Source organism: Megalops cyprinoides, chromosome 19, assembly GCF_013368585.1.
Source record: "Megalops cyprinoides isolate fMegCyp1 chromosome 19, fMegCyp1.pri, whole genome shotgun sequence".
Lineage (NCBI taxonomy): Eukaryota > Metazoa > Chordata > Actinopteri > Elopiformes > Megalopidae > Megalops > Megalops cyprinoides.
The window spans coordinates 15123577-15147438 of NC_050601.1; the positions used below are offsets into that span (position 1 = coordinate 15123577).

At 46.2% G+C, this 23862-nt stretch overlaps 1 protein-coding gene across 4 annotated transcripts; it reads left to right on the forward strand.

Annotated features, from left to right (window-relative positions):
* Positions 1-284: 284 nt before the first annotated feature.
* Positions 285-23370, forward strand: LOC118795053 (zinc finger protein 652-like). Of its 4 annotated transcripts, none has more exons than XM_036553402.1 (6): positions 285-592; positions 11595-13226; positions 14610-14757; positions 15075-15190; positions 17396-17540; positions 20550-23370. In XM_036553402.1, the coding sequence occupies exons 2-6, from the start codon at positions 12138-12140 to the stop codon at positions 21155-21157; spliced, it is 2106 nt and encodes a 701-aa protein (XP_036409295.1). In that variant the 5' UTR covers positions 285-592; positions 11595-12137; the 3' UTR covers positions 21158-23370. The 4 variants fall into 4 exon arrangements, with proteins under 4 accessions (XP_036409295.1, XP_036409296.1, XP_036409298.1 ...); XM_036553403.1 differs by lacking the exon at positions 285-592 and adding an exon at positions 599-696; XM_036553405.1 differs by lacking the exon at positions 285-592 and adding an exon at positions 6648-6683.
* The last annotated feature ends 492 nt before the right edge of the window (positions 23371-23862 follow it).

Here is a 23862-nt window from a genome sequence, read left to right on the forward strand (position 1 = left end):
TTTTTTTCACGAGAAATTTAAGATTTAGGCTGGGCTGTAAATTAATCAGACAATTCTTTTTCCTGTACAAGATTAAAAGGGTGGCTGTGTTTTCGTTAATTGTCACTTTCGAGCGGCTATTTTAAAATTAATTACGTTTCTTTCATCGGCTTTCGCTTTCAGACCCCTTTCCCTTCCTCGACATGGGAACGACCACGTGCGCGCGCGTCGTGCTCTGTCTGGCTCGGAGGGGAGACGAAAAAAAGCCGCGACACAGGCGCGCCAAGGCAGCCCAGACAGTGGCCCGAGCGCGGAGATGAGCGCGGGATTGTGCGCGAGACCTAGGCCGGCCACGTAGCGATGCGGGGCAGTGGGTTGTGAGAATCTTTGCAAAATGTAAACTATGATAATAAACTATGAAAAAGCAAAGCACGGCCACGCACTGGAAAGCATTCACACCTTCACGCACTCAGTGAACAGACCTGAAGACAGGTAGCGCGCAAGATAAATAACAACAGTTAGCTAGCTAGCTAGCCTAGCTATTTAATATTTGCGCTCCCGAAGCCTTTACCGCACATTGCACGAGATGAGGAAGAGGGCGCTGTCGTCAAGGGTGAGTAGCTACACAAGCGCTAACTAGCCAGCTAGCCAGAAGTTAATTTATTTTTTTTCGCCAACATGGCAAATGCAAGGCATAACAAAGAAAAACGATCACAGGTATAGTCATTTGCAAAGGTATTGTTTTCACGGAGACCTGCATGCATGTCATCTGCTAAAGGGGGCGGTGGATTGCAAGGGATGTGTTTTTGTTTGGGAAAAGAGGGAAATCCCTCACTAGCAAACGAGCTCGCTATCCTTCAAAATGTTGTAATGCTAACAAATCGGCTTTTAAATATGTAGCTTGCTGTTGCTATAACTAATCTCTACGCCGATGACGTTTAGCAAAGGAAATAAGTAGCCAGGTGGCTAGCAAGCAGTCAAGGCATGAAGCTCGCTAGATAGCTCGCATGTTTGGTCTTGGCAAATCTCAGGACTGCCAAAATCGAAATCTGGGCGGTTTGGGGTTCTGAAAAAGTGAGAGTCGTTTGCTGGTAGTGTTAGAAAGCTGGTTAGCTATATGTCACAGTTGTACTTAGTTAACGTTTGCTAATCTGCAAACGTTTGTTGAAGTGTCCAGTAAGGTTGAAAGCATTGTTGCTAGCTCGCTACGTCAATTTGGAAGTTGTGGTGGGAGCTATGCAAATCGCGAACATGATAATGCACTTGCATGTAGCTTCTTAGCTTAGCTTTCTAGCTAGTTAGCTAAACGGCCTGCTTCTGAATGTTGCCTTTTTTGTTTAACCCCTTCTTTGCGTTCTGTTTAAATAATTCATGGCCGGTTAGCTCAGCTAACCAGCTGCCTTTTACTTTTCTGGGTAAAAGATTGATGCAGGCCTTAGGTCGATATTGACCTGTCTTTCTTTTGCATTGTTATTTCTTAAAGGTGTCAGCTGTTTGTTTTCACGTTTCCAGCGAACGTGCTCGCTGGCCAAAATTCAGTGTGCAGAAGACTAGTGTGAGAAGTGTAATGCAAAGGCTCGCGAGGTACATGGTTAGCGAGCTAGCTTTGTTCTGCAGGCAGTTAGCTTTACTTTGCTTGTCTGGCTAGCAAAGTGGCTATAGCTCGGTAGGAAGGCAGCTGTGCAGATAGCTGGTAACTGGCTAGCTTGCTTCCCTTTTTAGAGCAAAGAGGCAAAAGAGAACAGTCAGTGACGCCGATATTACAGGCCCAGCAGCCTTGCCAAATACTGTAAACACAAACAAGTTTGGGACAACGGGTTTGCATATTTTATCTGCCAGACCTAGTTACCAGAGAACTTTCGTCACAGAAACATTTAGCTTAGCCTGAGCAATCACCGGCCTTGGAAGTAAGAAAGTACTGCACTAAAAGAGATTCAGTTATAAGCGGTTAGCTACCTCTCTCCTGTAAAATATCCCGCTCACGTCCGACAAGGATAACGTTTGCAAGCAAGTCCGTGAGCTAGCTAGCTATGCTTGGAAAATGCCCCTATGCTTTAACGTTTCAAACTCCCGCTCTAAAACCGAACTAGCTAGTTCACTAACTTCCCGTACAAATAATTTGCATTATTTGGAGCTGTATATAGATTCATTTTGTTTTATCGTTTAGTAGCAGAAGCAACAGTGGTGTTATCAGTGGGTCTGTGCAAGCTTGAACGCCACAAGCCCGTCTGAATTTGCTCTTAGTTTTGCTATAGATAAACAATTTTTTTGAGTTATTCCATAAAGGGGCGTTAGCAGCAATTATTGTCATTATGAATAGGCCCTTGTCATTTTTGGGTTCTTAACGTATTTGGAATTACTTGGATATTTAGTAACGTAGCAGCTGTTAGCTTAAAATTGTCTTACACCTATTTGGATTAGTGTTGGATCTGTACTTTGCGATATATATATATTGTATACACAAACACTGGGGTGAAATACGTTAGGCTTTACAAGGGGGTTGTGTCAGACACTTGGTGTTATTTTCTGTTTATTGATGTCTGCTGCGTACCGTGTATAAGTAACACCTTTGGTTATGCAGCGTATAGTGTACTTTTTAACGCTAGCATAATGTCAGCTTGAACAAATGATATTGTCATGAAAAAGGAAGCATCTTTGTGCTTTTGTAGTTGAATTTTAAATGAGGTCCAAACTTGAAGACGTTTATAGATGGCTCTGCAGTTGAATGCTGGAAAGCTGTCAAAGTATGTTTAGACAGGCAGTTATTAAAAAGGTTCCAATTAACATCTCTGCAGTTAAGATGAGCTGTCAGATGGCAACTTGTTTGATGAGAAAGCATTTTGTGCTGGAGTAAAAACGTATTGCCTTAAGCTTTAGACTACATGACCTGCTAATGAAATCTCCCTCCCGCTGTGTACTGTGAAGCACTGAGCTGGTTAAGGTCTTAAAAGGACACCTTAAAATATAATTTGCTTTGTACTGGAAAGTAAAGGAATGTCTTTCCTTCCACCCACCTCTGCCATGACCAGTTTAAGTGATGAGTTCAAATAGTTACTTTAACTGCGTGTTGTCAGTTCAGCAGAGTGGCTTTCTTAGATAGGGCACATCTGTGTGTTGTCTCAGAGTTGCGTGCCACCTGTTTGTCAGTATGCTTTCACAGCAGCAGTGGTTGCGCGTGTTTTAAAGGTGTGTGGTTGGCTGTTAGGGGTTGCATGCTGAGTTGCTTTTCGAAGGGCCAGGTTGTGCCTTTTCCACGGGAGATCTGTGCAGCACCTGGAAGCGGGCTGGCGGAACGGCCGTAAGAACTGTGGAACTTGGGTCTATCACATAGGATTTTATTCAGTGAGGGATTCAAGAGCATGTCAAACTCTCCAGGGTTTCCAACCAGGTCATGTGCTTGATTGGAGCGGTGAGGTCACTTATTAGTGTAATCAAGTGTGTGTCGCGCTGGGAGCAAATCAAATGCGTGTGCGTGTAAGACAGGAGATGGCTCCCCTGGGAAAAAAAGCTTTTTACCGCATTATCAAACTTGTATTTTCCTTTCATTAGAAGAAGAAGCATAGATGAATCTGCTCCTGTAACTGGAGCAAAAACAGTGAGGTCAGTTTGAGCAGGGTGCAGTGGGTTCAAGTCAAGTCTGGGATTTGGGTCAAGCACATAAAGAGGAAAAAAGAACCGGTATGTAAAGTATCCGGAGCTCACAGTGAAGAACTGAGTACAGCCGACAGCATAAACAAGGCCCCAGAGTGGGTGGGAGGGAGAGCCTTTTCTTGTGGTCTGGGAGGGAAGGAAAAAAAAAAAAAGCATTGCAGTGTCCTTAGTTGGCGTGGTGACCCACATTTGCCCATTCTTGTTTGGAGTTGTTGTGCAGTTAAACATTCACTCGGGACTGCAGACCAGGAAAGCTAGCTGAGAACGAAACTCGGGCCTCTGTGAACTGCTTGACACTGCTGTCACACCTGTGAAACACAAACTGGAAACAGGTCCCCTGTTTTGCAGTTAGCTTGAGCCCTAAGGAACTGAGACTGGCTCCATACTGATGGGCCCTTTAAGCATGAACAGTGGCAGCCAGAGTAAGATTTTAACTTGTGTTGTACAGTTGCAACCATATATTAGAGTAATGATCTTGTGGCAGGCACTTGTGTGTGCACAAACCCTAAGAATCTTGCACTCAAAAGCATGCAATCGCTCATTTTTGATAGTCTGCCCATTGCTGCATATCTTTTTGCTGCCCCTGTGAGGTCAAGCTGTTTTATTGTGGAGCTCAAATCTGTGCAATGTAAGGACTGTTTGGCGCAGAGGTACTTGCTAAAGTTTTACATTTTATTTATTCATTCTGGGTTTGGAGACTACAAATATAAAGCCATTATTCTGGCGCCTATTGATGGTTTTGTTTTTATTTTGTCACTAAATGCTGAATTGCAATACCTACTTGCAAGTACGCGGAACACAGAATTCTTCGATAAATGATCATGCTTGAACTTCACTGACTTTAATTGACCTATCTGTCACGATAATCATTCAGTTACTAATATTGAAAGGACATGGTTACACGGAATGCCGCCTCTTCCCCACATCAAAGGTTAGTGCTCTTATTGCTGGTGATATTTGAAGTGACTCATTGCTTGAGAAGAGTGTAAGAATGTGATTAACACGGTTGTGTAACCTCAGCTGTCATGTGGTAGGAGACAGTGTGTGCTCAGGCGGTAGTGGAACGTTTGCATGCGTTCCGTCAACTTTCTGCACAGGTCCAGAATCGGGTCGGCCTCGTTGCTACAGGGTGCTTTAAAAAATCATTGCTGTGTTTCTCTCTTTGTCTGGGCTGTCGGTTCAGTCAAATCGCAGCCAGTTTTTAGGACCTTTTGTTAGATAGTGGTGGCCATGTTACTCAATTATGTGATATTTATATATAAATATATATATTTTTTTTGGTCACAGATTAGCTAGCGTAAAAAAAAGACTTGCAGCATTTTGAGCAGTGCCGGACTTGCCAGCTAGCAGCCAGTGGCCATCACATCACTTCTTGAAGGATGTTGAGTTATACTGATATATATGCAGTTTTCACGGCGCTTAAACCCCACAAGCCGTGTGTGAGAGAGCACTGAGGAACTGTAAGGACATGGTTGTAGCGGTGCCTTTTTCATATCTGACTTGTCCCATTGAATACTGCTGGAGGAGAATGTAGTTGAGGAATTATATGGTCTGAATTATAAATATTGTCTGAATGTCAGGATTGCGCAGCAGTGACTGTGTTGCCTCTGGAAGAACCAACGGTAAAATTGCTCCAGGGTATGGCCAGCGAAATTTATTTGGTCTTTCATAGGCATTGTTTTACTTACACACTGCATTGATAAGTAAATTAGTAACAAGTTCCTTGCAGTTGTGTGAAGCAGGCAAACACGTGTTTGCACTTTTTAGTAGTGTTAATGACTGATGCCTTTGGCTTATTTAACTTATTTTACTTTCGTTTGCAGCGTTGCAGCGAGCGGTTAATGGAAGTGTGTTCTTTTAATGTTTGATTAAAGTGTGCAGAGGAGTGTGCACTGTCCCACCCCCCCACCCCCGCCCGCAGTGGATTCTGCTGTTTTGAGTGGGTGCAGCAGGGCTCGGCATGCCTGCGTACTGAAATAGAGCTGCGCGAGTTTTATGAGCCTTGCACGGGGTTTTCAGTATGTCGCTGCGAAAAGTTTTCAGTTTGTTGTTCTTTTTTTTTCTGGCAGATCCTGTTTTTCATGAAACTGAAACAATATTTCACTGCTGCTCTATAACGTAAATTAATAACGGTCAGTCTTTTTTGTTTTTTTGGAAGGAAGTGGAGTTAACCCTAAATTTTTGCAAATTTTGTGTTTTGAGATGGTTTGCCTGTCGACTGTCCATAAGCTATCCTCACCGCGGGAAATGCTGTTTTCACAGCCTTGCAGCTTGAAGTTTGCTATTGGTGGTGCCCTGGAGGCTGCTTCATTCTTTCACCTGACGTCGCTGCAGTGATCGTGTCAGCATGAAGCGTGGAAAAGAAACGCGCGTTCTTTTTAGTCAGTCTCAGCGCTAATGCAGTCTGCTGACGCATGGGCCGGCGGCTCCCGGCTTTTGTAGGTCTGTTCCGCCATCAGTAAAGAGGAGGATTTGGCTTCCTGTCTGCAGGCCTCCCCCAATGCGCCCCTGAAAGCAGGCTCTGGAGCTGGAGTAAGCTCTGGCAGCTGCAGCGCCAGATTCCCCGCGATGCCCTGGAGCTGTCCCTGAATGGCCTGCGTGGCAGAGGAAACCCTTTGCCCTCACGGCCTGCGTTGCACCTTCTCCTCCCCGTGCTCAAAGGTTGGCTCCTGCCCCCTCCACAGCCCAAAACACGGTTCCCCTTTCAAGCCCTGCAGAGAGGCGGCAACCTATTGAAACATCGTCGTGGTCAGTCAGTTTTTTTTGACTGCCTTTGTTTACTGTTTTGCTGGCAATTAATTTGAAAGCCTCCCACGCTTTAGCCTGCCCACGCCCACGCCTGCCTCTCGTGCCCTTGCGCTCCAAGGCAGCCGCCACTTTGCTGAGAAAGGAAATCTGGGTGAGGGTTTCTCTCAGAATCACTCGTACCTTGGGGTTTCACATCGGCTCCTCGAATGACTTCTGCGGTGTGCTCCAACGGCTTCCTCACCATTACGATACCGAAACCGTCAGGGTCGCCGAGAAGTTACTCGCGGGTGCAGCCGTGCGCCCAGGTAAAAGGCCCGTGCGGAGTGTGTGTGTGTGTGTGTGAGCGAGTGACACCACTGTGGATCGTTAAATTAAAAGGCTCTCGCGCTTACACGCCATGCACCGGTGTTTAAAAAGCAACGCTGAAATGCCTCGCCGTTGTGCTGCACTGTCTCACCTCCATGCCTTCCAAAGCACCAGCACCCAGGGCTTACAGCCAACATGGGAGAGCAGCAGCCAGCTGGTGCATGGACTGAACATATGAAAACGAGCCCCCCCCCCTTCAAGCACCACCTTATTTAGAGAGGAAATGACTATCAGCTGTAGAGGATTTTAGCATTGCCAGTTCTGGACCGTTTTTTGTGCAGGCATCTTATAATTGTGTAGCAATGATGTATCTATCGGTATTCAATACTGGATATTTAAGGGGTATTTTACAGCCTATGATTAGCTCTCATGCTGGACAAGATCACATATTTGACTTGTTCCGTTACAGGGGATTACAGCTCTATTAACTGCGCTTCACTGGTGTCCCCTGACGTCTTCGTCTCTGAGGTGGGAGTGATCTCCGCACGGTGCCGGAGCGAACCTGTTAGTGACAGCGTTAAGTACGGCAGCTACCCCGGAAGGTAACCAAACCCAGTGCTCTGCTGAGAAGGCTCCTCCGCCCTGCGGTCTCTGCTCTCAGTGCGCTGCTGAATTCTCAGAAAGCATCAATACCAAATACAAACAGGAAGAAAGGTGGAGGCCACAAGAACACAGTGTTGTTTCGATTTATTGTCATTTATTAATTTATACGGAGTGGCTCACAGAGCAGCGTGAAAGTAAAGCGCGCAGCGCGAAACGCAACTCAAGTACAAGAAAGTAACACCTAACACCTAATAATGCCACACATCACAGTTACCAAAACAGCTTAAGTAACACCTCTAATGCTTTAAAGAGAGCCAGTACCTGCAACTAGTAATGTAGGAGATTTCGATTTCTGTTTACGTGAGCTTGGTGCTCATTTGTCCCTCCTGATGGAAATAATATCCAGCTGGCAGCTGTGAGAGCCTCTCTAGGTCTTACCGCTGCAGGGTAATGCAAGCCACGACAGGTGAGTGTCTTATGCCTCTGTAATTCCTCCCAGTGTCTGAATCGGCCCAGAGCTGTCTGACAAGAGCTCAGCTGCCAGCACCGCTGGCATCTTTTCATCTGCTTGCCTTTGGATGTGTCAGGTACACTTTAAGGGTTGAATTTAATTATTTTTTTTTTTAAGGTGATATCCAGACTATACTGATGCAGTGATTACCACATGTAGGAACATGGTATCATCAGCCTAAAGCTAAACTGAACCTAGGGCTCCATCTGATAACCTTTGGCTTGGTCATTTGGCCCCCGTGAAGGACTTTGATCTTGATAACTTTGCAGTTCCTTTACCCCTGTTTTCTGTTTACCACTACAAAATGCATAGGCCATTTGAAATGCGTTGATTATGTGTTTAGAGGCACTGCATTGACAGGGCATAACGGATTAGATAAGATCACACCTTATAAAAATGAAACCTGATTTGCTAAGATTTGCTCAGATTTTGGCGCATTGTTGAAGGTAAAGGTTTTTTCTTCCACTTCTGCATTTGATAACCATGTACCTCTGCACTAGTTTGAACTTATGCACTGCCCCGTTGTGATGAGGAACTGGTTGCCATTGTTCTGATTTCCGGTTTTAACCCACGCTGGTCAACAGTGCTCACTTAGGGCAGAACTTATGTATGAATCTGACCCGAAATGGACTAAGTTGTAAATGAGCTATGAATTTAAAATCTAATCTGTTTTGTCTTCATTTGTCTTTATTTGTTTTAACCCAGAGCCTTAGATATTTTGACTGTGGCTTTGTAACCTACTTCAGGCTATTCTTCAGACAGCACAGAGGACATGTCTCAACGTTTCCTCTCTTCATGGGTTTGAGTTGATTACACTTACAGATCACCTTGTTGCTCGTTCTTTGAAAACTGTTCTTGATTTCTTACCACATATAAATATATACCCCTGACATTTATCATGTCTACTGTTTGTGTGCTGAGTCGGTTGGTGTCTTAGTGTGTGGGATACGGGTGAGTCTCGTTTTTAGTTAGTGGTAGTCTTGCGCTGTGAGACAGGTGGGCCATAGCCAGATTCACTGTGCATTTTAAGGACAGGAGGTAGGCAAGAATGAAATGAGCTGAGAGTCGATTTTGGTTGAAATTTTAAAATTCAGTGTTTCAGAATTGAAATATTTAATATTTCAGATCAGCCAACTGTCCATACACTGAAGCCTCATAATGGGGATCTGAAAAAGTCAGGCTTGTTTAGTTGCCTGTTCATGGCTGTGAGTCTTTAGTCTGGGCTTTCAGTGAACCTTAGTCTTTAAGAAAAGCATCAACAAATGGAAGGAGAATGTAATGTGTCAAACCCACAATACATAATTTTTTTTTTTGTGCCGAAAGAAGTGTTATTGTAAGTCAAACTGTCAAAAACGCCCAGAGCCGGTGTGGTATTGTTTTGAGTCATCACTGGAGGTAATAGCTTAGTCAAATGGAGTCACTCAGGTCACCTGGGTCACTGAGGGCACGAGCTAACGGGCGACAGTTTGCACGCCCCTCTAGAGATGGATTGTCTCTGACCCCCCACCAGTCAATGACATTGGCTGGCAGTTATATGTGACCATTACAGGACTGTTTTACTTTTACTCGTCATAGCATATGTTACTTTTAGGGAGACGATGGAGAAGACGCAGGTATACATGGGCTTACATCCATTGTTCACATTGAATATGGATTAAACAATTATTGACCCTTGGTCTGGTTGAAATGTGTGCATGCTCTGGCAGAAAGAAATTATTTTTTTCCTTCATTAATGCCGTCATGATAAGATTATTTATAAGCTTGTAGTGTTACTAATCTTAATGTCTTTATTGTTTGAGAAAAACATTTCAGCCAGTTTTGACCAATTTAGATGTAGAAGAGGGTCACGCTCAAGGAGACCTATTGAGAAATTTCTTTTTCCAAAATTTTTTTTGTTGTAGTGAACATTGATTTCTGTCATCTGAATATCAGATTTTTTTTCTAAAGTTGTTCTAAACATTTAATAATTCTATCAATTCTCTTTTTGTTCTGAAAAACTCATGAGAAGACTTGCCAGCGCTCACATTTTTATTAGGTTTAACTGATGCGATGTAATTTAATTACAAAAAAATAGTCATTGACGTTTGTTTTAGGACACATAGGTCCCAACAAATGAGCTTTTAATGAAATACTCAAATGAACTGTGTATGTTAACTGGATTCAAGAAAGTAAGGCATTTTACATCACAGGAGTGCATGGTCATTCGTTCTAATCATACATACTTAATAAATTGTAAAATTTTTCTAAGCTGTCAGTTTATATACAAATTGACATTCTTTAAGCCATCTGACAGAATAAGAGATCTACACAATATTATTTCCGTTCAGTGTGGATTAAATGTGAAGAGCAAGCAGTCCTGTCAGAGTTCATGATATTCCCTCAGCTTATTCTTTGACAGGTTACCCAGCCTGAATAAGCAGTGATATCTCTCACAGCTCTGGACTGATACTTGCTGTTTTGAGCCTCAGACCGCTTTCATTGAAATTCCCTCAGAACGTAATGCATGCACCAGGTTTTCTAAAGAACCCGCTGTTTCCGTTCTCTTTTGCGTCATCCCTCTAGACATGATGCATTTTGAGATCATTAAACTCGAGCCTTACTGCTTGTACACTGACCTTATTTGTTATTTTCCGGGCCCGTTGACTGGCAGCATCAATGACTTGCAGTGTTGCCGGTGACTAGGTTTACATGCACATTGATAGTCCAGTGATAACCGGATTATTGAGGTATATTGACTAAGACATGAGTAATATAAACATAACCACAACCTGAAGTATCCTGGTTATCCTGGTATCCTGGTTATGAGTCACTTGAATAAGATGCTCCTCTGTGAAAGTGCATACTGGGGAGCATGTGTAAATGGGGGATTTACACATGCTTATATGTTTACCATGATTACCATGTGTACAGGAATATTAGTGATTGTCATATGTTAGGGTGTATGTAAACAGTGTGTCTTATGGTAAGGACCATTATGTGGAATACTGTGTGCATGTAAATACAATCAATGTTATATTATTGCATGCTTACAAAATAAATGGCAATGGAAGAACGAGTAATTTTACAGTGGTCATTCCAGCTGTACTTTGAGTTTTTTTTTGGTCTTTTAGAATTTACAAAAATAAAAAGCTCAAGAACATTATTTTGCACATGGCACTCAATACAGACAAGAGTTTATTTTACTCGATCGCACAAGAGCAATTCACCTGTGGTTGCTGTACACTGCAGCTGTGGCCGTGTGTGTGTGTGTGTGTGTGTGTGTGTGTGTGTGTGTGCGTGTGTGATGTGTGTGTGTGTGTGGTGCGTGGTGCGTGCGTGCGTGTGTGTGTGTGTGTGTGTGCGCGCGTGTGCATGTGTACGTGCAGGCATATTTCACACTTAAATTGAAGTCACAATGCGCAGTGAATGGCAAATCTACTGCAGGACCCTGTTGACGCTTGATAAGTAGGTAGGTAGTGGTGTTCTCTAACAATATGCACTTTTAATCTTTGGATTATGATTTGAAATGTTGTGAAAGTCTGCCATTCGGCAGCAACCTCAAAGCTTGTCATCGACATGAGTGAGTGTGAGCAGGACGCCTTGGGTTCAGTGCGCTGCGATGCGTGTGGTTTTAATAGAGAAATGAAATCGTTGTGGTGAGGCGTGCTGTAGAGATTTGCATCTGAACACCTCGCCAGCCTGTAGTTTCACTTCAGATCGCTGCCATGTCCTCCGAGAGGAGTCTCTGACAGGTGGTAAGATTCTCCCTTTTTTCACAGATTTCTTACACTTCTCTCTTCTCTCTGTCTGCCCACAGATTGTGGATCGCCGATGGCTGCTAAAACAAGACGGACTGGTTCCTTGCCTCCCCGCCAGACATTAAGCTAAATTTGTCCGCTGTGTGAGAGCGTTGTTAGCTGCGTGTTGCACAATGTCCTCGATGTGTTGCTGCTGCAAGAACTGCTTTCCCTGCTGCTGAACGGGCACCACTACAGGATTCTCTCTCTCTCCGCGTAACAGTTTGCCTGTCCCTGAACAGAGGTAGACACCAGAGAGCAAGATGGCTCCGTGGAGCTGAGTCCACTACCTGTTCTGCTCACTTGCATTTGCTCAACTCATTTTGGATTCAGTTGTTTTTTTTTTTTTTCTGAAATTCCTGTGGAACACATGGAAACCCACTTTGGGTCTGAGTAGTGCTTTTTGCTCGCCCCCTCGTGCATTTTTGGGGAGGGGTGGGGGGGATTGGGGTGACCCCCGCCCCTCCTTGAGACACTGGGAGGGGCACTTCAGCAAGCTTCAGCCGAGAGCAGATATACACGCACCAACAGACGGCTCTTCCTCTTTCCCTCTCTGCCCCCTCATGAAATCTTGCCAGAGCTTCAAGGAGGAGGTTTCGCTCCCCAGCTCGGGCGGGATGGCGCAGGACGACGGGCGCAGGGCGCAGGCGCCCCAGTCCTACTACCACCCTGCGGCCCCGGAGCTGGACCTCTCTGGCAAGCTGTACAAGCGGGAGGGCGGGGGGAAGCCTTACTCTGTGCTGGTGGATAACAAGATGGGGGAGCAGGTCCCAGGGCAGCTCCCTCCTCACCAGGTCAACCAGCAGCAGCAGCAGCAGCAGTACTACAGGGAGGGAGGTGCGCCGGGGCCGGACGGGGGCGCCCAGGGGCCACTGGGGCCCCAGCCGGGCAACAGGGACACCTCTGACGACACAGGGGAGTCCGAGGAGGAGGAGGACGAAGAGGATGACGAGGAGGAAGAGGAAGAGTCTTTCAAACGGGAGCAGATTATCGTGGAGGTGAACCTTAACAACCAGACGCTCAACGTGTCGAAGGGCGACAGCAAGCAGGGCGGCCCTCTCGGCTCCTCCGACCCCTCTGACAGAGTCAAGTCAGGCAGCGAGGAGGAGGACGATGAGCAGGAGACTCCGGAGGAAGAGCCGGAGGAGGAGGAGGAGGAGGACGAGGAAGAGGAGGAGGAGGAAGATGAAGACGAAGAGGAGGAGGAGGAAGAGGAGGAGAACGAGAGCCGGAGAACAAGAGCCAAGAAGCCCCGGAGAGGCCCCGCCGCCCCTAGCCAGCCCCAGCGGAAGACCCGCAGAGCCGCCATGGCGGCCGCCAGCGCCGCGATGCCCGGCGTCACCACCAGGGGGCGGCAGAAGAGCGCGGAGCCGCCCGAGCGGAAACGGCGGCTCGCCCGCGAGCCCAAGGCGGCGGTGTCCAGGTCAGGCGCCTCCGGCGCGGCGGCGCCCGCGGGCAAGGGCGGCGCGGAGGAGAGAGAGACGCTGGCGTGCGAGAAGTGCCCGCGCGTCTTCAACACCCGCTGGTACCTGGAGAAGCACATGAACGTCACGCACCGCCGCATGCAGATCTGCGACAAGTGCGGCAAGAAGTTCGTGCTGGAGAGCGAGCTGGCGCTGCACCAGCAGACCGACTGCGAGAAGAACATCCAGGTACGACACACCCGCCGCTCCAGGCGCTTGCTGCGCTCAGCAGCTGATCTAAGATCAGCTTCACTTCACCCTGCGTCCATATTACCCTAACGCAAACCATATATTGTAAAATTTTCAATTCTGATTAAGAGCTAAGGGCTCTGCAGCACCTGCAGCACTGCACAGTGATATTATTGACCTGGGGTCATCTCTGACAGCTGACGTGCAGAGTACGTTGTCAGGAAAAAAAGTGAAAAAAGAAAAAAATGGTTTCAGTCATTTTTCTGTTCAGGTGTGTTTTTGAATAATACCAGGAGAAAGAAATACTCCAGAAGTGTAATAGTTAATGAGATTGAATGCTGTTTTTGAGGTTTGTGGCACAGTCAGGCTTCATGTGCGATGACATCGTTGCCAGATTGACTCCAGTATGAGTTTATCAAACTCTCCTTGCCTTAGTTACTTCTGTAATTTCCCTCAGCACTGTAGGCTATGCACAGTAGTTTCCCCACATGTATGAAAATATGCATGTGGGATATTTGCTCATTATTTATGGGTATCTATTTGGCACACTCAAGCAGCCAGTTTAAATCAGCAGTCCAGTTATATACCACACCATTCCCCAGTGACCACAGCTGTGTGGAGAGCATCTGCCCGTATGTGATGACAACTGCGTCCATTGTTACCAGGTCACTCTTTTCTCCACCTTGATGCGCTTTGGCTCTCCACCCTGACAGTTTCCTTTAAGTAGATTACTGTGTACCCCCCTCACCCCAGCTGTGTGCATTGTTGCATGTTTGAATGATTTCTCGGTGACACTTGCCACTGCCGTGAAATCGGGGTAAACCCCTTTTTCTTAAATGCGTTGAAGTATGTCTGACAGTAGAGGGCGCCAGAGGTTCATGAAACAGAGTTGTTCAGTACATCAAGACCTGTTTCCCTTGTGCTTTTTAGATGCTTAGAATTTGAAGCATTAGCTGAATTTGAGTCAGAATGGAATGAGGGGAATCCGTTTGTAGGAATTTGGGAATGCATTGCTTTCATTGTAATTTTAATTTATGTCTGTGCATTTTTACATAGTTATGTAGAGGTAAAATTTAATTATTTGTTATTTGCTCCATGAATGCCTGAAAATAAGGTTATTGAAAGTGGAAATACTGTTAATGTTACGTGTATATCCAAAAAGGAAATGCACACAGTATGTTGGGTGCCATCAGGCGCAGGAGGTAGAGTTGACAGGTGTCACAGCGAAGAAAGGGTGGGGTTAACAGCACTATAGACATGCTTACCTATCTGTATGTGTGTGTGTGTGTGTGTGTGTGTGTGTGCGTGCGTGTGCGTGTGTCCATACGTCTGTATGCATGTGCCTGTGTGTGCGTGTGTGTGTGTCTCATCCCTCTGCTGCAGTGCGTCTCCTGCAATAAGTCCTTTAAGAAGTTATGGTCCCTGCATGAGCATATCAAGATCGTGCACGGATATGCTGAGAAGAAATTCGCCTGCGAGATCTGCGAGAAGAAGTTCTACACCATGGCCCACGTCCGCAAGCACATGGTCGGTACGTGAACAGCAGTGGTCCAGCACCCTGCATTGCTCTCTCTTATTTCCAAAACGACTCCCCCCCATGTGTTTTATTCTGTCTTAAACTCTCGTAATTCCCTCCCTTTTGGTCTCTCTCCCCCTTTGCCCCTCCCTCCCTCCTATGGACCTATCCTATATGAATCTGCCATCTACCCTTCACGTTCTTTCTTATTTCGGTTATCCCCTCTAACTGCTGACCTTTCACCTTTGTCTTTTCCTTAATCTTTGCTTCTGTCCTTCCGTTTCCCTCCTTTTGCCCTCTCTCACTCACCTCTCCCCCCACACCCTCCACAGCCCACACCAAGGACATGCCATTTACCTGCGAGACGTGTGGGAAGTCCTTCAAGCGCAGTATGTCCCTGAAGGTGCACTCCCTGCAGCACTCGGGAGAGAAACCCTTTCGCTGTGAGGTAAGGCCCAGCCTCACTGCCTCACTGGTGCACCGCAATACAGAGCAGGGAACATCAATCATGTTTCACTTCTGCAAAATACGCCGGTGATGCTGGCTCCCATTTAATTCTGGCTGGTGATATAATTTAGTCGGCCATAGCCACTTGCACGTTTTTTTTTTTTTCTCGCTCAAGCAGCTGAAGTTTTTATGGCTTTCTTGTGTTTAATTTTTGGGCTTGCACAGACATCGGCAGGGGAGGAGATTCTGAGCAGCATCAATGTTACTGTGAGCTTTGGTGTTGTCGAGTCCCCGTCCCCAGCACTTTTGAGATTACAGCGAGAAGTGTGAATGACATAATGGTGTCTGTCAGACAGGCTGAAGAATGCCCTTAGTGAACGCCACTCTCAGCTGAAACTTTCCTCCACAAGAAAGAGCGTGCGTATTAAATGCCAGCTGGTGACATTTAGAGAGGAAATGACACAAGGCAATTCAGGCAGCCTCTTTGTGATAAAATATGAGTTCCATCTTGTCTGCAGTCTAAGAAAAAGGCACTTCTGTTCTCAAGCAGAATCGGAATGAATAAATATTTTAGTCTCCGAAATAGCTAATGGTTTTGAGAACCTCATTCAGGCATAACTAGACATGTGGGGTGGTCTGTGTATTGCTGCGGGGGCTAAATTAGCATTGGGAGACCATAGCGGAGTTCTGATCGTAAAGATCACAAAGAGGAGCCCTGTAGTTTTGGCAAATAGGCAGGTCATTTGGCACAGTTAGTGGTTGTGGGTGCCTGCATTACTGGGCAAATTCAGACAGTTAAACATGAGCTGTTTGAACAGACGGTATGGATGGGGTGTTAGCTGTTTGAACAGACGGTATGGATGGGGTTTTAGCTGTTTGTGATTTGGTGGAGCTGTCCTTGAACTTGTCTCAGACTCCCCTGTTGCAGGTGCTGCCAGCCCCAGTTGGTCGCAGCTCGGGACAGCGCGCTGTCTGTGCGCCTGAGGGCAATGGGCAGGGCTCGTCTGACTCTAGAAATAGAGCTGTAATAACAGGGACTGAGGCAAGGAGGTTTGAGTAGGACTTCTCCTCTCTCATTGAGGTAATGGGAAAATGGCTACGCCCCACCTCTCCATGTTGAACACGGGGCTGGCGAGCACACTCAAGTCCATTCCTGGACCTGAACTTTGTTCAAGCCACGCGGACGTGCTTGCACGTCTCCGGGTCAGCGCGTTGTAGACCTCTCTGAAAGCTGTCATTGTGAAATGAAAAGTTGCAAATCCGAGAGTTGGTCTGGGGAAGCAAACATTTCCCCTTTCAAAAGGGAAAAGTAGCGTTTAAAAAAGATTTGCAGACCCGAAACTGGCATGTATTTGCTCAGCTTAGCAAATAACAGTGATTAGGTTGTCTTTTTGTGCACAAGGAAAGGAAGAGACAAAGAAGCTGCAAGCAAAGCTGAGCGGTTAGGCTCAGGGAGCAGCCTCAGATATAAGAATGGCAGCTGATATACTCAGTGGGCATAGGGGACAACAGGAGTAACTCTCTGAGCTAAAGCAGTCACTTGCATATCGCTGTCTGCCTCAATCTCTGCTTCTCTGGAAGGTCAGTTCCTGCCCTGGTGCTTGCAGTCAGCGATACATACACCACCTGTACTGCAAGTGAAGGGAAACCTGCCCAACAGAGCTGATATGGCCTGACCGCAGTGTCTTGCTGATTTATTTAAGGTTGAAGTATGACGGCACTGGGCTCTCGTGTAGCTGAGTGCTTAGGTCTCTCACTGTGAAGGCACGCTGAGCTCCACGGCCCAGGTTCAATGCCAGCCGCGTCCTCAGATGGGAGTCCATAGCGGCGGAACAAACTGGCTTTGTTCCGCTGGGAGTAGGGGTGGGGAAGGGGGCTGCTGAGTTGTCAGGCACCAGCAGGTTGCTTGGGTGACATCAGTGAAGTTGCGCCAAACCTCCTGTTTGCGCTTGGGTCACTAGGTCACTGGCCAACTTGCACTGCGGAAAATTGTCACTGTTAGCTTGTGAGCGTGTCGGAGGATTGCATTTATTGTGCCCGAGCACCCCTGCATGAGTACAGCAGTTGCTACGGTGAGCGTAACATATCCAATTTTCCGAATAGGCTAATTCAAAATAGGGCTTCAGAAAGGGTGGGAAAAAGCATTGAAAAGCAGTGTGAGGGTTGCTGGCTGCTCGCTGACCTGCCCTGTCTCCCCGCTCTGCAGAACTGTGACGAGAGGTTTCAGTACAAGTATCAGCTGCGCTCCCACATGAGCATCCACATCGGACACAAGCAGTTCATGTGCCAGTGGTGCGGCAAGGACTTCAACATGAAGCAGTACTTCGACGAGCACATGAAGACGCACACAGGTGAGAACTGTAAACGCACGCAAGACTGCATGTACACAGTCACACGTTCCAATCTCTTTCTCCCTCACAGACACACACACCCACCCACCCACACAGGTATTTACTCACACTTTCACACAGCCTCTCAGTTTCGTTTCGCGCCTATCACACATCGTTCTTTCTCACACACTTCACACTTTCTCACATAAGTTTGTCTCACCTGCACGCACACACACGTGATGAAATCCTCAATGGTCAACTCCAGTCTGTCTTTACTGACATCTTTACCCTCTCTGCTCAGAGTGCTCCTTCTCACAATTTGTTTAGTCAAACTCAAATATTTAAACAAGCTATTTAGGCAAATGCTATTTGCAGGCCAACTATTGATTTTAGAAACCTATGGTTTATATACTGGCATTGCCCAATTTGGATCAGACCAGCTACCCACCTGACAGCGAATGGACCAGGTTTTTGTTTGGAATTCAATTAAAACTTTTACAGACCCAGTCTGCAAGTCTGAGTTCATTGTTACATCCTTCCATTTTTGAATAGCAGACAAAAACTAGTGTAATTACCACTAATTATTTCTTAAATTTCTCCCACGATTCAGTTCAGATTACTCTGTTGCATTGTGTTGTATAACACTGGAGATTCACACAGGGTTTGCAGGAGTTGCTGCACCTACCCCCAGCAAGAGAAATTGTCTTTTGTGTCAGACTTTTGAATCAGACAGTACTTAAATCTTTGTTATATCTTATGATTAGCCAGGTTTGGTATGTGGTTGGTATTGTTGCCTACAATCTTAAAATGGCCATTCAGTCAAAAGTTCACCCTTGTTTGCTGTACACGTTATTGATGATTGGTCTTGCACACAAGTGAAGTTTTATTTGTAGCAAACTACATTTCCCAACGGTAGCAACTTGTGAGCACATGTGTTAGCTGGATGAACGCTGGATGAACTGTTTACCATACATAAGTACTTCATACTGGTAGAAACCTAAGAGTAGACCTTTCTTCCTTTTGTTAACAAAATCCGGCATTTCTCTAACTATGCTGATTGGCCTGACTTGGGAGTGGCCTGTGAACATAAAGGTTCCAACAGTGTAAAAATAAGTGAATTCCTCCTGCCTCAGTGAAATATGGAATGGGTTAATAAACATATAAGGATATTTTACAGTATAAGGATATATACTGGTGTGTGTGGAGTGACTGTAAGTGCTCATAAATCCATTTAACTACAGGCAAGTGAAGATTTTTGATGTCAGTTAAATTTCATTGGCTGCAGCCTGCCATGAAGGGAAAGTACAGGCATGCCACTTGCAGACGCATGTCATTCAGAGCTCAGGGCAACTAATCACTGCATACATAGCGCTTTGAAGGCCCACACTAATGGGGTGTTCCAGTTGTTGAACAGACAGGATATCCCCCACCCCGTCTGTAATGAGAGGGTGGCGCCTCATCAAAGTGCAGCACTACTGCAAGGGGTATAATTGAGACCACAACACGTGCTAGGTTTTTTCCACCCTGATTTTCCCTCGGCTAATTGAAGGGAAATTTTCCTTAACACGGGGTGTGCTCTTATTTTCGGCCGTGCACCCGATGCCTTTTTATTCTGCGGTGATTGCTTTTCGGCTTCCTCCCTCCCTCCTTGCCTGCGGACGGATTTAGAAGCTTGCGGTGCGGACACACCCAGCTCTCCCCCGCAGCCACAGCTGTAGCCTGTAATAGAGGGAGTCAGACTCCGCGCCCACAGTGCACACGCACGGCCCCGCCCCCAGCAGGGCCCCCTTCCATGAGGGACCGCCAGGCTCCTCGCAGCCCAGGGCAGCTCGGCTACATCCTGCCGGGGCTGTTCGGGGATCGGAACGGAAACGTGTTTCTGCCTCTCTCCATTGTCTCCTACCAGGGTGGTGGGAGTTGATTGGGAGTAGCTTGGGTTACCGCCTGACCCGCACGACTGATGCTGACCGCGCAGAGGTCAGGGGACACTCGTAAAGCTCAGGCAGATGACCGTGAAAAGGCAGCTAGCTAAAAACAGCGAAAGGTTACCTCCAGTTTTAAGCTCCACACTTGGCGTAACTTTAAACAATGAGCATATGACTAAAAAATGTTCCAAGAATGCAATTTAACAATCTGCTGAATTTAACAGAGGAGCTTAAATGTTCCCTAGACTCTCAGCTGAATTTGACCTCTCCTTCAACACTTACATTACTGCTGCTTCTGTAAAAAAAATTACAACATCAGTCTCTTCAATTCATTGCCTCCGTAAAAATCATTCTTTGTCTTCAGAATTACTCTAAGGCTTTCTACCTAGGTACATAGCTAAATTACATAGATAATGATTTTTTTTTACTTACCAAATTTTTTTTTCAGCCACAAAGTTGTCACCAGGAATTTAAGTAACCAAACTGTTTTTCTACAGTGCCTACATTTGGAATTCCAGTAGTTACACTTTTAAATGTTTTGATTTTTGCCAAAGAAAGTCAGTTTAATTCATTAGGCCCTGCAGCCTATTCTTGTGCCCAGTGACAGGTTTGTCTGAATACTGCTGAAATCAGCTCCCAGGCCCCACATACTAGATCATGTTTTCTTCACAAATACTCAATTTCAATCAAAACCTGAAATGAATGCGCTGCAAAATTGGTACTCAACAACTTGGTGGAGTCAGGATTGGTTTTGCAGGTGCCGAAAAGAACCATTGTATTATGTTATATAATCTAGGTCTATATTTTATTTAAGTCACTGTTGTAAACCCATAAAATTGCTTAGCTGGTAAGAAGTGGAAAGAAGCATGTGGAAAAATTACACATTTGAGTTTGAAAAAACAGATCTGAATTCACATGGATTGAAATTATAATGGTTTGGGAATTTGACCTATCTGAGACTGTGCAGACTTCCTCTTCACCGCATCTGAAAGTCTGAACGAGGTGGCCTCCTTGTTTCCTGTGGTGGATCAGAACTGCTGTGACTCAGCGCTCGGCTCCCCCCCCCCCCCCCCCCCCCCCCCCCCCCCCCTCTCTCTCTCTGTAGGAGAGAAGCCGTTCATCTGTGAAATCTGCGGGAAGAGCTTCACAAGCCGGCCCAACATGAAGCGCCACCGCCGCACCCACACGGGCGAGAAGCCGTACCCATGCGAGGTCTGCGGCCAGCGCTTCCGCTTCTCCAACATGCTCAAGGCCCACAAGGAGAAGTGCTTCCGGGTCACCAGCCCAGTCGACTTGCAGCCGGCCGGCCTCCCCATGCCCCTCCACCTCTCTACCCCCTCTTCCTCTGGCCCAGGCCCCGGTCCCGCCCCCACCCCTGCCACGTCCTCCGCCCCCGCCCCTGCCAGCCCTCCCGCCCCGTCCGTGCACATGGGCCTCAGCCCCACCAGCGGGGCCCTGCCCCCCCGGGCAGTGGGACACGGCTTCTCCCACCTGCACATGCACTCAAACCCCTCCCACCACCACCACCACGCACCCCATCACCACACTCCTCACCCCGCCCATCACCACCTCGCCGTGCCCCCCGTCTCGCACTTGCCGCCACCCCCAGCCCTGTTCAAGAGTGAGCCCCTCAATCACCGTGGGCACGAGGACAGTTACCTGCGCCACATGGGACCCCCTGACAAGAGCACAGGTGCACCCCAGCACCACTAAACACGGCCCACAGTACGGCCAAGGAAGGTGGGCCATATAGAGACAGATGGAGAAATATAAATACTTGCATACTTATATTGTATGATTATGTGCATCTTTCCTTTCTTCCCCGCTGACATGGCATTCTCACAGTGATACTGACATTGCAGAAATCCTGAGAGAATGTTGCTTTAGCTGGCTTTGTGCTACTCCATTTGATGTGAGTCAGTGTGTGTGCGCAGATGTCTGAAAGAATCAAAAGTTACTTGGGGCTGTGTTTAACTGGAGCAGTGGGGCTGTGTTTGTCACATGGTACCTTGACAGAGACCACCACAGTGAGGATGTTCAGCTGTGCGGTAGGACATTTTCATAATGTAGCTGCCTTGGTACATTCAGTCAGTTGCATTACAATACACCGTAGGGTCATTTAAATCCTACTCTCTGGTTCTCACTGTTTAATGTGTGCGTGTGTGTTTGTTTGTGTGTTTGTATTCATACATGCACAACACTCTGTAATTTCTATGAATTATTTTCTGGACACTTCTGCCACAAAATTGGGGGGATAGTGTATGTGTGCGTATGTGTGTCTACCAGTCTTTTGTTAACAATGCAGTTCACTTTGCCCAATATATTGACAACTCCACTCCAATAGCCTACCAGGAAGTTTTGCACTTTACCAACGTATAGCATTTGCCCGTTCTTTAGTCCAGTTGTCCAATATTTTCCATGATTCAAAATCTCAACTAAACAACGCTGTGGAACACTAATTTTAACTGGAAACGACTCTTCAGATCATTTTTTGATGGCTCTCTGAAGTCAGCATTACCAGTGCTCTGATAAAAAATGAATGCTCACCACAAAGGTGCTTATGAATATTGGTGGATTTTGTTAGCCGACACTCTAGCCTTACTGATATTTCAGAATGATTTTGAATGTGATTCCCCTTGACAATAAGAGCACGCATATGGTTTTGATCTTTCTCTCTCTCACGTGACCAAGGTCAGTGGTCTGAAAGGAACCACTTGCTTGGTCATGTGAGCAGATAATTAGAAACGGCAAGATCTGGTCTGACTTCCTCGGGTAGGCCGAAACAAGTGATCTGTCAACACAATTCTAACAGGAGTCTTTCACGGTAACAACTTCGTCTGGGTGATTGGCTGCCTTGGATGTGGAATTTCTAGATTGGTCCAACAGTGCGTATGGTGTTAAAATTCCCAAGTCAATCACGCAGGGACATTTTGCTTGATCACATCATGTTATTTGTCCTTTGTTGTCATTATGGGTGTTCCCTTTTTGACTGCTGCTTTCAGTGGTTGAGACCAATCTTCCTTTTTTTCCTCTATGAACGAATGCTGCTGGCCGCTGCTGAACTGCAGATGTGAAACAACCTTAGACTGACAGAACTGTGTTCTAAACTGACGTGTTGAAGGGCAGGACTCCTGGTTAACCCGGGGAGCCTGACTTTACCACAGCGCTGTGTCTGTAATTGTGACGTGCACACACCCAACCCTCAGCTGCTGTGCTCTTGACTCAGGAGAGCACCACTTACTTGCAATGCCTAGTGGTGACAGTGGCGCCTTCTCTTCCAGCTGTGGAACAGTAGTGTTGTCACTGGTTTCAGGGGTGAGATGAGATTAAAGTTGCTGGTACACACACACACACACACACACACGCAAACACACAAACACACACACACACACACACACACACACACCCACTGGCATTGCTATTTGTGTTATAAATATGAAACATTGCCGCTGTTAAGTCAAATGGAGAGCCTTTTCTGGTCGAGAAGCCTCATTCTCCCTCCAACTCAGTTGCTGCTTCCAAACCTATTTAAAATCACAGCATTAAAATCATCAAACAGCTCTTCAGTTAGACCTTTTTCTTCATTTTGTCACTTCATTTTCTGCCACAGTAAGCACAGGACAAAACAATGAGCTAAAAAAAACCCTGCTTTTTAAGTTTGCCCTCTCACGTAGTCACACTTAGACACTCAACAGTCATTTCCACACGGATGTTTGCTTTCTGCAATACAGACCACTCTTCATCACACACACACTGTACTCAAAACTGAAGACAGTCAAATCCTTTTGAATGTTGCTTGAATGGGACCCACAGCGTCAAGTGTCTCTGGATCATTAAAGAAAAAGTGTGTTTTAAAAACTTTTGTTAGGTAAAAGAATGCATTTGGACATTTGTCTTTGGAAGAACAATAGTTCTGTCAGACTCACAGAGGGCCTTGTGCGTGAGTCAAAGAAATTGATGAAAGAGCAATGGTTCTTTAGTATATATTTGTTATATATGTTTGATATATATATATATATATATCTAACGCACTCTTATTTTGTTTTTGTATAGACACATTTACTAGCATTTTTAAATGAAATCTAATTTTGAAATGTAATAATTTTGTTAGTTTTGTGTGCAAGGGTTCCATTGTTGTACAACAGATTTAAGGAAAAAAATATATATATGTTCATGTTTTATTTGAGTTTGTTTCACTTTCATCATGGAATGTGACATGAGTGGGTTTGCTTCCCCTCCACTCGTTAAGTGATGCAGGGCTGTGTTCACCTGCTGTTGCAGTGAAGCTTGGGGAGGACCAACGTGCGTGTGCGCGTGTGCGTGTGTGTGCGTGCGCGTGTGTGTGCGTGCGCGTGTGTGTGTGTGCGCGTGTGTGCGCGTGCGTGTGTGTGTGCGTGCGTGTGTGCGTGCGTGTGTGC

What these genes read in the sequence shown, in the direction of transcription:
- LOC118795053 (XM_036553402.1), top strand. Translation starts at nt 12,138, where the DNA reads ATGAAATCTTGCCAGAGCTTCAAGGAGGAGGTTTCGCTCCCCAGCTCG. An exon ending in ACTGCGAGAAGAACATCCAG is followed by an intron (nt 13,227 to 14,609) that starts GTACGACACACC and finishes CCTCTGCTGCAG; the next exon opens with TGCGTCTCCTGCAATAAGTC. An exon ending in CGTCCGCAAGCACATGGTCG is followed by an intron (nt 14,758 to 15,074) that starts GTACGTGAACAG and finishes CACCCTCCACAG; the next exon opens with CCCACACCAAGGACATGCCA.